At 37.7% G+C, this 17,867-nt stretch overlaps 1 protein-coding gene across 1 annotated transcript in view; it reads left to right on the forward strand.

Moving 5' to 3' along the window:
• The window catches only part of DNAH12 (dynein axonemal heavy chain 12), a gene marked incomplete at its 5' end in the record, with an annotated part of 210,268 nt that overhangs the window by 72,364 nt on the left and 120,037 nt on the right, over positions 1–17,867 (forward strand). The window contains 7 exons of the mRNA XM_080803013.1: positions 3,122–3,274; positions 3,522–3,761; positions 4,090–4,335; positions 4,675–4,794; positions 10,067–10,176; positions 13,338–13,521; positions 13,644–13,784. Coding sequence (XP_080659139.1) covers positions 3,122–3,274; positions 3,522–3,761; positions 4,090–4,335; positions 4,675–4,794; positions 10,067–10,176; positions 13,338–13,521; positions 13,644–13,784 — 1,194 coding nt within the window. The remainder of the gene's footprint in view (positions 1–3,121; positions 3,275–3,521; positions 3,762–4,089; positions 4,336–4,674; positions 4,795–10,066; positions 10,177–13,337; positions 13,522–13,643; positions 13,785–17,867) is intronic.

Raw genomic sequence — 17,867 nt, forward strand, 5'->3', positions numbered from 1 at the left:
AATTTGAAATTCAGATAAATAATGAATAATTTGTTAGTGTAACTGTGTTCCAAATATTGCACAGGACATACTTATAGTAACCAATTATTCATTGTTTATCTGAAATCCAAAATTTTTAAGAAATATATTTATTTATTTGTTTTAAAAATATATTTAATTATTTGTCAGAGAGAGAGAGAGCACACAAGTAGGGGGAGCATCAGGCAGAGAGAGAGGCAAGTGGAGGGAGAAGCAGACTCCCCGCTGAGCAAGGAGCCTGATGTGGGACTCGATACCAGGATCCTGGGATCATGACCTGAGTCAAAGACAGACACTTAACCGATTGAGCCACCCAGGCATCCCCTGAAATCCAAAAATTTTTTAAAAGATTTTATTTATCCATTTGAGAGAGAGAGAGTAAGAGAGAGCATGAGAGAGGAGAAGGTAAGAGGGAGAAGCAGACTCCCTGTGGAGCTGGGAGCCCAATGTGGGACTCGATCCTGGCACTCTGGGATCATGATCTGAGCCACGCAGGTGCCCAGAAATTAAACTTTACCTGGGCATTCTGTATTTTTATTTGCTAAATCTGGTAACCTACCTGGGAATTGAGGAGAAGCATCAAGAAACACCAATCCACCTGTGCTGAGTAAGTAAAATTCAAGTGTCCTTGAGTCCTCTAGAAGCAGAGACAGAATGAGAATTCTTGGGTAAATGATTTACTAGGGAATGTGCTCAGTAAAAACCTGTAGGAAAGTAGGTGGGGAAAGCTAAATAAAGATGTAGTTTCAACAGAAGTATAGACTTAGCCTGAGCCCATGGGGAGCTTTGGAGCATGAAAGGCATCCTGGGTGTACCCCACTTAAAGGCAAAGGGCCCTGGCTTTTATATCTCTTTATGGTCATTGAAAATCAGTCACATCTGGGGCTAGGGGTATGAAAATTAAGGAAGGGAAACCTCACTAAAATGGAGTTGAGAGGCCAGAAGGAGAAGCTCTCAAGGCCTACTACCACTCCTTGTGCAAAACCTACAGGAAAAGAGGTACTTTCATTTGTGACAGGAAGAAGCATATACTTGACTTCCCAGACAGGATTAAGGACTTTCTTCTTAAGGAAGAGTCCAGCCAATGAAAGACTGTCACAAATCAGCCAATAAAAAGCTACTACACTTGGAACTCCCAGTTTCTTCCAATGGACTTCTTGTTTATAATGGCCCCTCCCATCGTTCTCTTTCCTCTACAAAGGAGCATTCCTCTCCTGCATTCTCTGGGTTTGCCCATGGCTTGGTAGTAGCTTTCGTGGTCTGAATTGCAATGGTCTTCCATTCCTTAGTAAACAATTTTTGCTGGTAAGATAACTGACAGTTTTAACAGTAACAAGGGTGTGAGTAAGCTTTCAGGTGTTTGTGGATAAAGTATCTCCTATTTTTTAAGATTTTATTATTTATTTGACAGAGAGAGACAGCGAGAGAGGGAACAGAAGCAGGGGGAGAACCAGACTCCTTGCAGGGCAGGGAGCCCAAAGCGGGGCTCAGTCCCGTGACCCTGGTATCATGACCTGAGCTGAAGGCAAATGCTTAACAACTGAGTCATCCAGGTGACCTGGATAAGGTAGCTCCTATTAGTAGAGGGAAATTCTCAGGAGAAAAAGACAGTTGTGAGCTATTTGTAGCTGATACAGCAATTGAAGGATGGGTGCAATGGCCAGTAAAAGGTGTCAGTGTATCTAGGATAACATGTTTCACCGAAACTTCCACTTTCTCAGGAAGCTACCAGAGAGCAGGGACCATGTCTGTCTTGTTCTCTACTCTAGGGGTGAACAAGTACACAGTCCCTAAATATTTGTTGTGTAAATGAATCTCAAGCCTCTGTGTCCTATACGGGGCCTCAGAAAAATCAGAAGCTGTGTGAATACTTGTGGAAGCTCATAGCTTTGATTTGTAAGATCAGAATCCCACTAAACACTTGTCTAGAACACTACACACTGAAAAAAATTCCGTTGTCTGTAATAAAGGGAACCCATTTGTAATCATTTTGGGAGAACCTGAGGTTTCCAGCAGCCAAGTTAATGGGCATTAATAGTATAGCATTTATTATAAACTTTGGTATATATATTATAAAGATGGGTAAAATATTGATACTGCTTTTAATAAATTTATTTTAGTAAATGTAAAATAAGATTTGTTAATCAAAATTTATTTTATTTTATTATTATATTGTTTTTAATAGACTTTTTTTAGAGTAGCTTTAAGTTCATGGCAAAATTAAGCAGAAATTAATTAAGCTCCATAGATGGGAGCTCCCATCTATGCCTTACCTGTACCATATGTACAACTTTGGTCTCTTAACCCGATTTTTTCTAAAAGGAGTTAATTTTCACACTTAACACTAGTTTTCTTGAAACAAACTCCACAGTTGAAGTCGACTATAATTTATATGCTTCTAAAAATTTCCAGCCACTGTTCTAGTCATTAAGGAGACCCAGGAAGAATTCAGAAACTCCTAACCTTGCTCTCAAGCAGCTTAAAGACCAATTGAGAGAGAAAAAAAAATAGTGTACAAAATTAACTGGAATGCAAGGTAGAAAGTGATCATTCCTGGAAGAGAAGTACAGAACAGTGTTGTAGGAATGGAGAAAATGGAGAACATACCATGAGTGCCGTGCAATAGCCAGGTGAATTATGGACCAAGTTGTGTAAATAGGTCATCTGTTTCTCTTCCAACTGATGGACCCCTATTTACAACACTCATTTGCAGGTGTTGGCCCTTGGCATCTAGCCATGGAGATTGTCATTAGTGGTCTCCACAACTATCTCTAGTCAAAGCCTTCTGACCCAATGTTAATAACTCAAGGCTAGATTCTCTTGTTTGTAAAGGCAAATGGGATACCCATGAGGCATTATAATATAAGGTGATTTTGATACATTTTCCTTGTGCAGCTGGAGAAGTGGATGCTAAAAATTAACTGAACAATCTAGTTGTATTACTGCCCCCTTTGAAGCTACAAATAAGACTAAATCAATTTTGTAAGCAATGGTCTATTATAGGTTTTCTTTTGTGTTCTTTTTTTCCCCAGTTAATCATGGATTTCTTTTTCTTTTTTTTTTTTAAGCATGGATTTCTTTTCACATACATTTTTCTTTTCAGATAGGTGCCTTCTATTTGAACCTCGGAGGAGCTCCAGAGGGACCAGCAGGGACAGGAAAAACTGAAACCACCAAGGACTTGGCTAAAGCTCTTGCTGTCCAATGTGTGGTGTTCAACTGTTCAGATGGGCTAGATTATCTAGCAATGGGAAAGGTACAAAGTTGCATATTAATGTTATAAACTTACAGCTGGGTCCAACGGGATAAATTGAAAGAAACTCATGTTTAAACATTATCTAAATGTTTATGCATTCCTTGAACCTCAGTTTTAGGGGTAAAGACATTGTTTTTATACTTGGGGGTTTACTGGGTTTCATTTTCAGTTTTGATTTAAATGTTTCAATATTTAACAAATGATGCTTCTTCGTAAGAAAACTCCATTCCTTTTGTCTTGTTCTTAGTTTTTTAAAGGATTGGCCTCTTCTGGTGCTTGGGCTTGCTTTGATGAATTTAATCGGATTGAGTTGGAAGTGTTATCAGTGGTAGCCCAACAGATCCTTTGCATTCAGAGAGCCATTCAACAGAAACTGGAAGTGTTTGTTTTTGAAGGAACAGAACTGAAGCTCAATCCAAACTGTTTTGTAGCCATTACCATGAATCCTGGCTACGCGGGACGTTCTGAATTGCCAGACAATCTTAAGGTAATTTTTTATAAGAGTGTAATTTTAATCAAATGTAACAGCACAATCCACTCAGAATGATATGATTTTCTCACATGTATTTGTAAATCTCCCTTTTACCTTTGCCATCCCTCATAAGGTAAACCTCTAAAAACTTTTTTTAGGTGTTTAACACCTATTAAGGTGTATGAAACCGTGCTATTGAAAAAAAATCACAGAATTAATGAAAAGGTGCTCCTTTAGGGGAATAAACTTGAATATCATCGCATTCTCTTGGGATGCTTGTGGTTAGCTTTTAAAAATGGTTTCCCTTATATAAATAATATATTTTATTCATTATATACTCCAGGTTCTTTTTAGAACAGTGGCCATGATGGTTCCAAACTATGCCCTCATAGCAGAAATCTCCCTCTATTCCTATGGATTTTTGAATGCAAAACCTCTGTCTGTGAAGATAGTGATGACTTACAGGCTTTGCTCAGAGCAGCTCTCGTCACAATTTCATTATGACTATGGAATGCGAGCAGTAAAAGCAGTTTTAGTGGCTGCTGGAAACCTAAAATTAAAATTTCCAAATGAAAATGAAGATATACTAGTAAGTGTTAAATATATATGTTGTGAAAGCTTCAATATGAGATTTTTTTTAATTAAAAAATGTTTTTAAGGAAAGTTCATCGGGAGCTATAATGAGGCAAATAAGAGAGTTGTTGGCTTTGAACCTTTTTATGTGAGGTTGAAATTGTACTTTTGGGGTGATGTTATTATTCATTATACTTTATGTGAATCCAAGGACCTTCTGGCTTGATAAGCATAGTGTTGGCATTTTAGTATGGGGATTCCATAGAGCAATGTGAGAGGAACTTTGACTTTCAGTGGTGGGGAGGGGAGGGAATATGGGCAAGTAACTTATGTTGCACTCTTTGGATGATTTTAGCTTCTTCGATCAATTAAAGATGTGAATGAACCAAAGTTTCTATCACATGATATACCCTTATTTAATGGAATAACTAGTGACCTATTTCCTGGTATTAAACTTCCTGAAGCTGACTATCATGTAAGTAAATCTGTGAGAATGACTTATTTGATGTTTTAAATGAGGGAAATTATTCTATTCGGAGGATAAACCCCTATTTTGGCCACTTTCATTAATGAGCATGAGTAAATTCTAGTATCTTCTGTTATATGATACCAATGTTAATAAGATTCAGTTTAAAAATAATGTTCTTTCTGAGATAATGAGTACTTTAAAAAAAGATTTTATTTATTTGACAGAGAGCACAAGTAACTTTAAATTACAAACAAAACAATCTTAATGAGATGGATGACATGTGGCTGAAATTAAATGTTATTTTGTGGCAATTTCTATGGTAAAATATACAGTGAATACTTTTTGAGTTCAGCATGTACCAATTTTTTTCCATCTAATGATTCAATTTTTCCACCTGATCTCTCTATTGATATTGCTGTGAAAATTTCAATTTGTTTGAGCCATTATATCATTAAGGCATCACTTGTTTAAAGGCATCATTTACTTTTTTAGCCTATTTTTTTAAAGCTTCAAACTCAAATGCTAGTATACATCCTATGGCAGTATCAGATTAATGTGATTCTAGGGTGTTTTCCAAAACCAGCAACCAGTTCTCTTCTCTGGACACCAACTGGATGTTCAACAATTCAATTCTGACACAAACTCCAGGTAGTTATTGTCAGACTCCACAGATGAAAGTCTCAGTCCTATAAGACTGCCCCTCACTTCAGTCAGTCTCAAGTTCTGGGCCACCTGTGTTTCTGATTCTGGGGTTTCCATAACCTCCCCACCCAGCTTTGGTAATTCACTAGAATAGCTCACAGAAATCAGGAACACAGTTACTTATGTTTACCAGTTTATTATAAAGGATACAACCTGGGGCTGGAGGAGGGGGTAGCCTGGCTGGCTCACTGGTAGAACATAGGGAATCTTGACCTCAGGATGGTTGTTGGTTCAAGACCCACATTGGGTGTGGATCCTACTTTAAAAAAAATAAAAATAAATAAGATATAAAGGATACAATTTGGGAGGAACCAAATGGAAGAGAAGTATAAGGTAAGTTAGGTATGAGGGGGCGGCAGCATACTTCAGAGTATATCAATCTCCCTGCACCTCAATGAGCTCACCAAACCAGAAGCGCTCTGAATCTCGCTGTTCAGGAGTTTTTACAGAGCTCTGTCTTCACCCTTTCCTTCCCTCCTCCACCCCAGAGCATTCACCAAAGGCTGATAAATAGGGCTGAAAGTTCCAACCCTCTCACCGCTGAGTCTTTCTTATGACCGGCCCCATCCTGAGGCTATCCGCACAAACTTGGATGTGATTGACAAGGGCTCATTTTTTCCCCCATTTTATTTTATTTCTTTTCAGTGTTCCAAAATTCATTGTTTATGCACCACACCCAGTGCTCCATGCAATACGTGCCCTCCATAATACCCACCACCAGGCTCATTAAGAATAACAAAGATGGGGCACCTGGGTGGCTCAGTGGGTTAAGCCTCTGCCTTCGGCTTGTCATGATCTCAGGGTCCTGGGATCGAGCCCCGCATCGGGCTCTCTGCTCAGCGGGGAGCCTGCTTTCCCCTCTCTCTCTGCCTGCTGCTCTGCCTACTTGTGACTTCTCTCTCTGTCAAATAAATAAATAAAATCTTTAAAAAAATAACAAAGATACTCCTATCACTTAGGAAATTTTAAGGATTATAGGGCCCTATGCCAGGGACTGGGAATTAAGACCATATATATTTCTATATTATACCCCAGGTAATTAGCAAGATGATTCAAGATATGCTAATAGGATTTTAAAAAATCAATTTAATGTTGTCATGGAGAATTCTTGTCTTATGAATATAGCAATCAATCCATGGATTCCCAGCTTCCAGTTTGAAAACTACTGCTAGGAGTCAATGCTACAAGGTGCATAGCCAAGTGACTCACTGCACCTGCAGATAAGCCAAGGGGAGCCAGGGCCATGGAAAAAACCTATGTCCTATTGCTTTTTATATGTACAATATTTCTTTATTTTTCCTTTACTGACTTCTTTTGGTTTCAGATAGTGTTTATTTCTCCATTCTCTTCTCTGTTGGATTTTTAGTACCTCAGTGGTCACTCCCCAGGTTGTAATATATATCCTTGACTTCCTATGGTTTAAGTTTGTATTTCATCATTTCAGAAACAACATAAAAACTTTAAGTGGTATAATTTTATTATGCACTCACCCCTGCCCATTGTACTATTGTCATCATGTATTTTATTTCTACATATTATAAACTCCACAACCAGTGTTATTTTTTTATTTTGGTATTAGCATTTGAAAAAAGTCCTTTCTGCTTACTTTTTCTAGCGTTTTTAATTCTTTCTAGCAGAAATATGCTTTCATCTGAGATCTTTTTCCTTCAACAGAAAGAACTTCCTTTGGTATTTCTTACGTGCATGCGGGTCTTTTGGCAACTAATTCTGTTAGCTTTTCTTTGTTTGAAATGTCTTTATTTAGCCTTCATTTCTAAAGAATTTTTTCACTAAATACAGAAGTCTAGATTGGCAGGGGTCTGCCCCTCTTTCTTCATTGCTTTAAAGATGTTATTCTGTTAACTCCTGGCTCTCATTGTTATGGCTGGAAGTCAGGTATTTTTCTTATTTATGTGTATCTGAATTTAGAGTGTGTTTTCCCTCCAGCTGTCTTAATATTTTTCTTTGCTGTGTGCCTTGTGTTGTTTGTTTGGTATTTATCTTGCTTGGATTTGTTGCACTTCTTGAATCTATGGATTGATGTCTTTAGGAAATTCTCAGTAATTATCTCAAGATATTTCTTCTCTATTTCGTCTCCCTTGTCCTTCTGGGACATCAATTAAATGTGTTAGATCATTTTGTTGCAGGGTTTGCAGGATTCTTGTCTGATTGGGGCTGAAGAATGAATCTCATGGACACAAAAGGGTGAAAGTTTATTAAGTGAAGGTGAGAAGAGAAAGGAAAGACAAAAGCTCTCTAGAGTGAGAGAGGTCCCTAATGGGTTGCCACAGAGGGCTTTCAGTGGCAGTCTTTTATTGAGAATTGACTGGGAAGCTTGTGCCATCTTGTTTTTGTTCCCTTATCTCTTGCTCAGCTCTCTCAGTCTCCACCTGCCAGGAATAGTTTCAGAGCCTAGTCAGGGGAGTCAGGGACCACCTATCTCTCCTGCCTCTACCTAAATCCCTTCCTTATTCATGGGACAGTACCTGGAGGCAGAAAGAGCTATACTGGGATTGTGAGGCATGACTGATTGTATACTTTTTGATTAGTGGGGGTTAAGGATAGCACAAGTCTCCAAGGAATCTGGAAGCAAGGTTTTCAGGACCCCGAGAGGCTAGCTGCTGCTAAGGTAAGGTTGCTTTTAAACATGAAGGCACTAAGGCCGCCACAAGCTCCTTGAGGAAGGTCACGCTCTGCATGTATCAGTGGGCTGCAAACTGTAGAGATTTTTAAGTTATATTTCTTTTGCCATTGTTTCCCCCGTCAATTTTATATCGCCTCACACATCTTTTATGTTCTGTTTTTGTTTATTGTTTTGATTTTATGTGCTATAGTTTGGATACATTTTATTAGCCTGTTTTTAAGATCAGTGATTTTGTTTTTGTTTTATTCAGTCCACTGATAAACCTATTCAATAAATTATTAATTTCACATATTTTTTCCATTTTAGTATGTCCAATCTTGTTTCATTAAAACCACATTTTTCTTTGCTTGAATTCATCTTTTTTCCTTTTTTTTTTTTTAAGATTTCATTTATTTGACAGAGAGATCACAAGTAGGCAGAGAGGCAAGGCAGATAGGAGCGGGGGGGAAGCAGGCTCCCTGCTGAGTAGGGAGCATGATGTGGGGCTCGATCCCAGGACCCTGAGATCATGACCTGAGCTGAAGGCAGAGGCTTAACTGGTTAACACTGAGCCACCCAGGTGCCCCTGATTTCTTCATCTTTTCATCTGTTTTCCATCATATTGTCTGTTTTTTTTCTTAAACATTTATAGAAGTTATTTTTATTGTTTTGCCAATTATGACCTCTAGGTCATCAGAAGTTTGTTTTTTTTCTCTTGATCTTCAGCTATTTCATCTCATGACTTGCAAAGTTTGATTTTATGTTAAGAATTGTGTAAAAACAATTGTAGAGGCTACAGTATTATTTTCCCACAGAAAAAGTATGTTTTTCCTTTGTCAGATAGCTAGACTGATGATCAGTTCAGTTGGGAGTTGACCCAAGTAGAGTTTTGTGGCAGCACTGTTGAACTTTAGTTTAGTTCTGTTTTTCACGTTTTCAGAGTGAAAATTGTTCTGTGTTATAGGGCCATTCCTCTAGCAGCATTTTGGGGTTTAAGCATCCTAAGATGAGGGAATATCCGTGTGCCTTTCTAGCTAAGCCTTTGATTTCTTGTGTCACCTCATACTCGGCAAAAGCAAGGCAGTGGGTAAATCAGATTTGCATTTGAGCTTCTCCAGATTGAAATCTGTCACATGAGCCCACATGACCATTCAATTCTCTGATGGTTTTTCTTTACTTCACCAAAGTCCCTGTGCCTGTGAGAAGCCCAATCCAATGCCCACCTGATGTCTGTAGCTGGAAAATGCTCCCAGCAGCTAAATTAGCATCAATTTGTGCTCACCCAGGAAGGCTTATCTGTTTCTGAAATTTAATTCCTTTACACATGCTTGTACCCAGAGAACTTCTCTATCTTTAAAATTTATTTTTTTAGATTCTCCATTTCTTTCTAGTTACTACAGTGTGAAGGATTTTTTTTGGCATGTCCTTCCACATCCTAACCAAAGATGAAATTCTGGAAAACACAATTAAAAGGAGTTTCCATGCAGCTTGCACCTAATGCTGTGGTGCTCTGATCATTAACTTATAATAGGGAATAATACTTTTAAAGTAATTTAATTCTTTTTGTACTTCCTTTTAATTAAAAAAAAAAAAAAAAAAGCTAAGTAAAGCTTTAAGGGATGCCTGGGTGGCCCAGTTGTTTAAGTATCTCCCTTTGGCTCAGGTCATGAACCCAGGGTCCTGGGATCAAGTACCGCATTGGGCTCCTTGCTCAGCAGGGAGCCTACTTCTCCTTCTACCTGCTGCACCCCCTGCTTGTGCTCGCGTGTGCACTCTCTCTCTCACAAATAAATAAATAAATAATCTTTTTAAAAATCTTTAAGAAATAATTTATCAATGTAGGAAGATAATGATTTTTTATTTCAAAATGAATAATCTAGATTTATAAAATATATATGAGATGATTTATAATACCATTTTATAAAAATGCATTCCATTTTTCTTTTATTTTAGGAATTTTTGGAATGTGCTCATGAAGCCTGCAAAGTACATAATCTTCAGCCAGTTAAATTTTTTCTTGAAAAAATGATTCAGACTTATGAAATGATGATTGTGAGACATGGGTAAGATTATAGATTATCTCTGTCTACCATAGTTAGATGTTATTTTTCAAATCGAACTATTAAAACAAAATTTATGAACCAAAGGACTCAGCAAATTTTGTACACTAGGTAGGCTAGGGAACAAAGACCGCCATCCCCCCATTTCTGTCCCAGTGGCTTAAAATAAAGATTTATTTCTTGCTCATGCTACCCATCCAACAAGGATTGGTAAGGCATTCTCATTCAGTGATGTGGCACTAGCAACCAGTGCACTTTGCCCTTTTGGTCATATGTTATTTGCTCTCCTCCATGCACATAAAACACACCCTTTCCTTCCCAGGAAGACAAGTTAAAAGTTCTAGTCAATCAATGAACCATACTTGAAGTTCAAGATCTCTAGGTGATGCATGATAGTTTCTGCATCAGATCTGTAAGTTGTTCCTCTTGATCCAAAGACCTACAGAGTAGAAAGACAAATTGTCTGTCCTCCACACACCTAGTCTTAATTATAATAGTGGGCTTCCTAGAACAGGTCATTAGAGCAGACACTACTATCCAGAAATTGAAGAACTGGAGACATAGCCAACATTGGTTGGTAGCAATTCTGAAACCCATCTGGGTAATTGGGGAGCCCCAGTTCCAGAGATAAAATGACTGTGATACTGATAGTTTAAATCTCAGGACCTCTAACTTGTAGGGGCCTTTCCAAGGAGCCATAATCACTTGATACATGTCATTTATTATATAGGGTATCATTATAGTGGCTCTGGGCATTTTGTATCTATAGTTGCATTTGTATTTTTTTCCTCTTCTATTGATTGTATAAACTTTAAACCCCGTAAACCCTGGATCCACTTCTGCATGATTTCACAGGGGCTTTCCAGTTAACTGTTCTTTATGGACACTGGATAAACTTTGTTTCTTTCTCTTTTTCTTTTCTTTTCTTCCTTTTTTCTTTTTTTTTTTTTTGTTCAACTTTCTTGTGCAGTCTTTCCATCTTCATTTTTTTCTCTGGTCACATGTGAAGTGGACAATACAGAATATGTCCTTGGGAGCTGAGAAATGTTTTCAGCCGGCTTCCTGCCTATAGAAAGTTGAGGTCTCAAAGGTTAAAGACAGGATTTTAAAAAAACAAAAACAAAAAAACTCCATAGTATGCAAATTTTCAAGCATATACAAAAATAGAAGGAATAGTACAATCAACTCTCATGCAAGGATCATTTTTTTTAAATTTATTTGAGTGAGAGAGAGAGAGCATAAGCAGGGGCATGGGAGGAGCAGAGGGTAGAGGGAGAAGCAGATGCCCCTGCTGAGCAGGGAGACCAATGAGGGGCTTGGTCCCAGGACCCCAGGGCCTCCGGGATCATGACCTGAGCCCAAGACAGACCCTTAACTGGCTGAGCCACCCAGGTGCCCCTGCAAGGATCATTTTTAAGTCTCGAATATCCACATGTGTTTTAGCCTAGACTCATAGTTTCTTTGTGCATAAACTCCCTCGAAAACTTGATAAGCTTCTTATTTGTTTGATTCTAAGCAGCTCTATATGCCAGTAGCCACAACTACCATCCTTACCAAGTCATACCTTTATAAATTTCCTTGCAGTATCCTTGAACCTATCAATTTTAATTGAGAAGATGACAAGCTTAATCTATTTTCACTCCTGAAATGATTACTGGGAACCATATTAAAATTTCATACATTTTAATAGTGGTACAAGCCCTACCCTTAATTTGGTCCTTGGCGCCAGGCTGAGTAGATGTTTGTTATTCAAAGCTTTTCTCAATTTATCTTTTACCAATTGGGGATGAAAGTAAATTGCCTGTAGTTTCCTGAATTTCTGGACTCCCTTTATTCCCTTTCATTCCAACTTGCAAACTGGCCATTTTTTCCCCCTGGGCTCATTTCTTTCCGATAGTTCTTTGTTAAATGTAGCCATTGGCTCGCATTATATACTAATAATATTCTGTTTACTATCCTTTTTCCTAAAAAGGCAGTTTCATTAGTTTTCATTAGATTATCTTTCAGGTTACTTCAAGGAACAGATTTACCAAATGTTTCATCATTGCATAACATTAATTGCCAGTCTTTTGGCCTCTAATAACAGTTAAATTTGCTACCTACAACCTGGCCTTTAAGCCAATGCTACATATTGAAAGTCTTTTTATTATGTCAAGAATACCTTGCCCCTTTTAGGAACCAGTTTCTGTCAGTAAGGATGGGCTAGGTTATTCTTTAGAAACAATCAGTCCCTAAGACCCAAATCTTAGTGACATAAAAAAACAACAACAAAGGGTTATTTTTCATTCATACTATGTCCTCTATAGGTTAACAGACAGGATCTGCTCATCATAATTACCCAGGGTCCCAGGCTGTTGGAGCTGTCAGCATCTCAACATGTTGGGTCACTGCTGTGTGAGAGGGAAAAGCTCTGTGAGGAAAGAGCTCTGTAAGCTCCCTCACTGGCAATGATATGTCCACTGAGGAAGTAACACCCATTTTTTCCGCTTAGTCCTCATTAGTCACTTAGAATTTCCACCAGAGAGCAAGGAATCCTACTATGTGCTAGGAGAGAGGAGTTTCAGAATATTTGGCAAAGACCACCAGTGACTACTATAGCAAGTAAAGACTTGAGGAACTGGGGCAGGAGAGAGGGGGATGGCACAGCACTGAGTGCCTGGGTGGCTCGTCCTTAAGCGTCTGCCTTCGGCACAGGTCATGATCCCAGGGTCCTGGGATCGAGTCCCCCATTGGGCTCCCTGCTCACTGGGAAGCCTGCTTCTCCCTTTCCCACTCCTCCTGCTTGTGTTCCCTCTCCCCTCCCCCCTCCGCTCTGTCAAATAAAAATATAAAATCTTTAAAAAAAAAAATTGCTTGAGGAAAGAGCACCTTTCCAATTTCTCTCCTTGGGAGGCCCCAAGACTTTTTTTTTTTCCCCAATCTTAAGAGCGTACAGTTTTTGTTTTCACTTGGAGATTTCTTTTTGTTATATTCTCTTTTGTCGATTATGGTATTAATGTAAAGAATTTTAGAGATCAGCAATTCAGAAGTTAAATGTATTCTCCTCATGTCTGAGAAAAATTCATAAAATTTCAAAAGTTATAAATACCAATATTTTAAACACCAGTATACAAATAATTTACCATTATTTTTTTAGAATCTTATATAATTCTTTTCCTTAATAGTTTCATGTTAGTAGGAGAGCCTTTTGCTGCGAAGACAAAAGTTCTGCATGTACTGGCTGACACTCTAACTCTTATGAATGAGCGTGGCTACGGAGAGGAAGAAAAGGTCATTTATCGGACTGTAAACCCCAAATCCATTACTATGGGCCAACTTTTTGGACAGTTTGATCCAGTGTCTCATGAGGTAATCTACAACATAAATATTCTCTTAATGTCAATGTACATTAAACCAAGAAATTTGAAATGTTTTCAATATGATCACTTTATAGTTTTATAAAGGAAGCTTTCCAATTCTGTTCTCCCCAGTGGACTGACGGTATTGTGGCCAACACTTTTAGGGAATTTGCCTTGTCAGAAACACCGGACCGGAAATGGGTTGTATTCGATGGTCCCATTGACACTTTGTGGATAGAAAGCATGAATACAGTATTGGATGACAATAAGAAGGTAAAATCATCAGGATTAAAAGCAAAACTGGTGCACAGCGTGACTATACCAAACACTACTGAACTGTAAACTTAAGTAAAGGTTAACATGGTAGATTTAATGTAAAGTGTTTTTTTTTTTTTTTGCTGTAGTTAAAAAAAAAGCAAAATAGATACAGACATGATTAAGCAATGTTACATGTTCAACAACAAAATGACTAGGATTATACATTTAAAATAAAGGATGCAGCAAGTTTAATAAGTCTATAAGTTATCTGTTCAATGAAAACTATGCTGTAGTAAATCCTCTGTTAATTTTTTTTATAGAATAAAAGGGTATTAAAACCATTGCATTAGCAGGAGGGCACCATAGCATAATAGATGTTAAGTTGTTAAGTGACTCCAGGCTCACGGTTTCTTACGGAACCTTAATATTTTAGGAGGAAAGAAAAGGGCCTGATTCCTTTTTGAAAACATTGAGTGCTTCAGGGCTTGTATGTGCTACATTAACTTAGAAGCCGTGGAATATACAAAAGAACTAGAAAATGGAAATTTTCTAGTTGTTGTAGTTGCCAGATAACATGTAAACTATAAAACTATAAACTATAAAATGTGACTAATTTTAAGTTCTGTGCTTATTTAAACCTAAGTGTACAGTCTCATAATCATCATTTAAATAAAGATGCATAAAATTTCTTGCACTTACAAGGTTCGTTCATGTTCCTTCTGAATCAGTACACCCTCCCCTAGGGGCAAGCACTATTCTGACTTCTGATAAATTAGTTTTTCTGGTTCTTGAAGTTCATGAATATAGAATCCTACTCCTTAGTGTTTTTCTTCTTGTGGTCAGATGGTATCTATGATATTCATGTTATTGCAGTTCCGTTTTATTTGTTCTTTTTATGTCTGCATTAGTATTCTACTGTATGAATATATCCTGATTTATTTTCACACATGAAGTAACTACACTACTAAATAAGCAAATTAGTTAGCATTCAAACAAATATGCCAGCACGTTGTCCTAGGTAGTTGAGCACTTATTCATATTCTTTCTCTCAGTTGCATTGATTGAGCTAAGAAATAGTATTGATTCATAAGAGAGGGGCTAATAAGGGTCTGATTCAGAGCCAGGTGGGAGGATTGTCTTGTATTGGATAAGAGGGAAGCAGGAAAGGATAGGTGTAGATATAGGAAAATGTATGGATTTGATAGTGGAAATTGGAAGGCAAGTACTTTTTATGATTGATTGATTGTATGACATGGTAGACCCTGGTTCATTGCATATTGGAGGAGAAAAGGGGAAGATTTAAATTACCTATAATGGAAAGTGGGAAAGAGAGCTGCCTAAGAAAGCACTGAAGCCTATCTGAGGATTAGTAGTAGTGCCAAGGTCTGCCTTCGAGAGATCTTCCCTAAAGTCTAGGCAGCTTGGATGTGAGTGTAGATGATGGTGCCACACCAGAAGTACACAAAGACTTTAAAGATACTGGCATGAGAGTGCCAGCAGTGCTAGACCATAGAACAAAAGCTGTTTAATAACGAGGGGAGTGAAAACAGGAGGGATATGCAGATGAAGAGCAAGTGTAGGAGGAGTCAATGGGTGAGAGCACTGACTGGACAGGAGACTGCAGACAGAGATGGGCATGCTAGGATTTAGTATTTCAGAATTGTGTAGTGTTCCAGGAGAGAAGGTTCCAAGGCATATAAAGTGGATGACTGGAATGAGAGGAAAGTAAGTGAAGACAAGGTAGTCAAGGATCTGGGGCGCTGCCATGCTGAGATGCTCCTTTTCATGAACACTGGATCAGGCCAGAGTTATAGCAGAGAGAAAGAAATTGAGCCAAGTATCAAAGGCTTTAGCTAATGATGGGGATGCTTGGCTGCTGGTGAGTGATAGCAGCAAGAATGGCTGTCAAAGGAGCAGGGGGTAGAGAGGATGGGGTAGAGTATTTGGAAAACACCATGGGAGAGTGAGGAGAAAATGGACTCTACTTCCAAAATTGAAGCAAATAGAATGTTTGCTGAAATAGTCTGGTAGGAAATGAAAAGTATTCAAAACCACCACTGTCCAGTAGAATGTTCTGTGATGATGGAAATATTTGCATTGTCTTAGAAGGTAGCTACTAGTCACATGTGGCTGGCTACTGAGCATTTGAAACATGGCTTAATACAGGGTTGCCTGACTGGCTTGGTCAGTAGAGCATGTGACTCTTGATCTCAGGGTTGTAAGTTCAGGCCCCATGCTGGGTGTAGAGATTATATGGTCCATATATACAATGGAATATTACTCAGCCATCAGAAAGGATGAATACCCAACATTTGCATCAACGTGGATGGAACTGGAGAAGATTATACTAATTGAAATAAGTCAAGCAGAGAAAGACAATTTTCATATGGTTTCATTTATATGTGGAACATAAGGAATAGCATGGAGGACATTAGAAGAAAGGGAAAAATGAAGGGGGGAAGTCAGAGGGGGAGACAAACCATGAGAGACTATGGACTCTGAGAAACAAACTGAGGGTTTTAGAGGAGAGGGGCTTAGGGGGTTGGGTGAGCCTGGTGGTGGGTATTAAGAGGGCACACATTGCATGGAGCACTAGGTGTTATATGCAAACAATGAATCATGGAACACTACATCAAAAACTAATGATGTACTGTATGGTGACTAACAACATAATAAAAAACAAAAAATAATAAAATCTTTTTTAAAATGGGGCTTAATGCAATTGAAGAACTGACTTTCAATTTTATTTAATTTTAACTAAAGATTAAATTGCTTCATTAGTTCAATTAATTAGATTTAATTAGCTAAAATTATAAATAGCCACATATGACTGCTGGCTAACATATTAGACAGTCCAGCTCTAGACCATTCATTTATTTTATAGATAAGAAACAGGTCTTGGACACTGGGGAAGGTATGTGCTATGCAGTGTGTAAACCTGATGATTCACAGACCTGTACCCCTGGGGCTAATAATATATTATATGTTAATAAAAAAATAAAAAATTATATTAAAGAATAATAAAAGCACAGACTATAGGGCCAGGTTGCCTTGGTTCAAATCCTAAAAAAAAAAAAAAAAAAGGAATGTTAAATGCTGCCTTGAAAGGGGCAAAACTGGGACTGCAGTAGTGATGGTAGAGAAGAAACACTTAAATGAAGTGGAAGAATTGAAAAAAAGATTTAATGAAATTAACTTGGAATATCAACAATACTAATTTTTTTCAACAATACTAATTATTAAAATTATTGAAAATTAATGATAATTCCAAAGGGAGAAGCTAAAGAGATTGAAGAGATAAGATGGCTTTAATAATAGTGGACAAGAAAGGAATTTGGCAAAAGGAAGAAGATAAATTCAGTTTTTTACATATTTGATTGAAGAGGAATGTTTTAGATTGAAAATGGTCAAGGGGGCTTAGCAAATGCAATGCATGTCCTTGGTTGAATTTTGGTTTGAAGAATCAGTTGAAAAGACATTTCTAATACAACTGAGGAAATTTGAGTAGTGGCTGAGTATTACAGGATATTAAGGAGTTATTGGTTATTTTGTTAGTTGTGATAATGTTATTGTGGTCACATAGAAAACTCCTTACTTTTGCAAGATAAATATTGACCTATTTGGATGTAAAATGCCATGGTATGCATAATGCTCTTCAAAATACTGTTTTAAAAAACGAAGAAAATGTGGCAAAATATTAACGTCGGTTAAGTCCAGGAGATGGGTACCTGAGTGTTCATACTATTCTCTGTTTTCAATTTCTCTCTTTTTTTACTAATGTAAAGGTCTTCTGACAATTTTATAAAGTCTGGAGCACTTTGTGAAATTTTATTAATAATAAGAACTGAGATTTGTCTAGGATTTTTGCAGTATGTCATGTATTTCTCCTCCTGCCTAACTCTATGGAGGAGAAATTATCCCTGTTCATAGACTCAGAGATGTTATGTATTTGCTTACCCAGTAAGTAAGTGACAGAGCTAGACCTAGAATTACAATTTTCTGGCTTCTGTTTTAATACTTATGATATTATATCACAGGGTATACATTATCTTATACATAGAATAAATTTTTATCTGAGAAGTTTGAGTTTTTTAAAAA

Source organism: Martes martes, assembly GCF_963455335.1.
Source record: "Martes martes genome assembly, chromosome: 1".
Lineage (NCBI taxonomy): Eukaryota > Metazoa > Chordata > Mammalia > Carnivora > Mustelidae > Martes > Martes martes.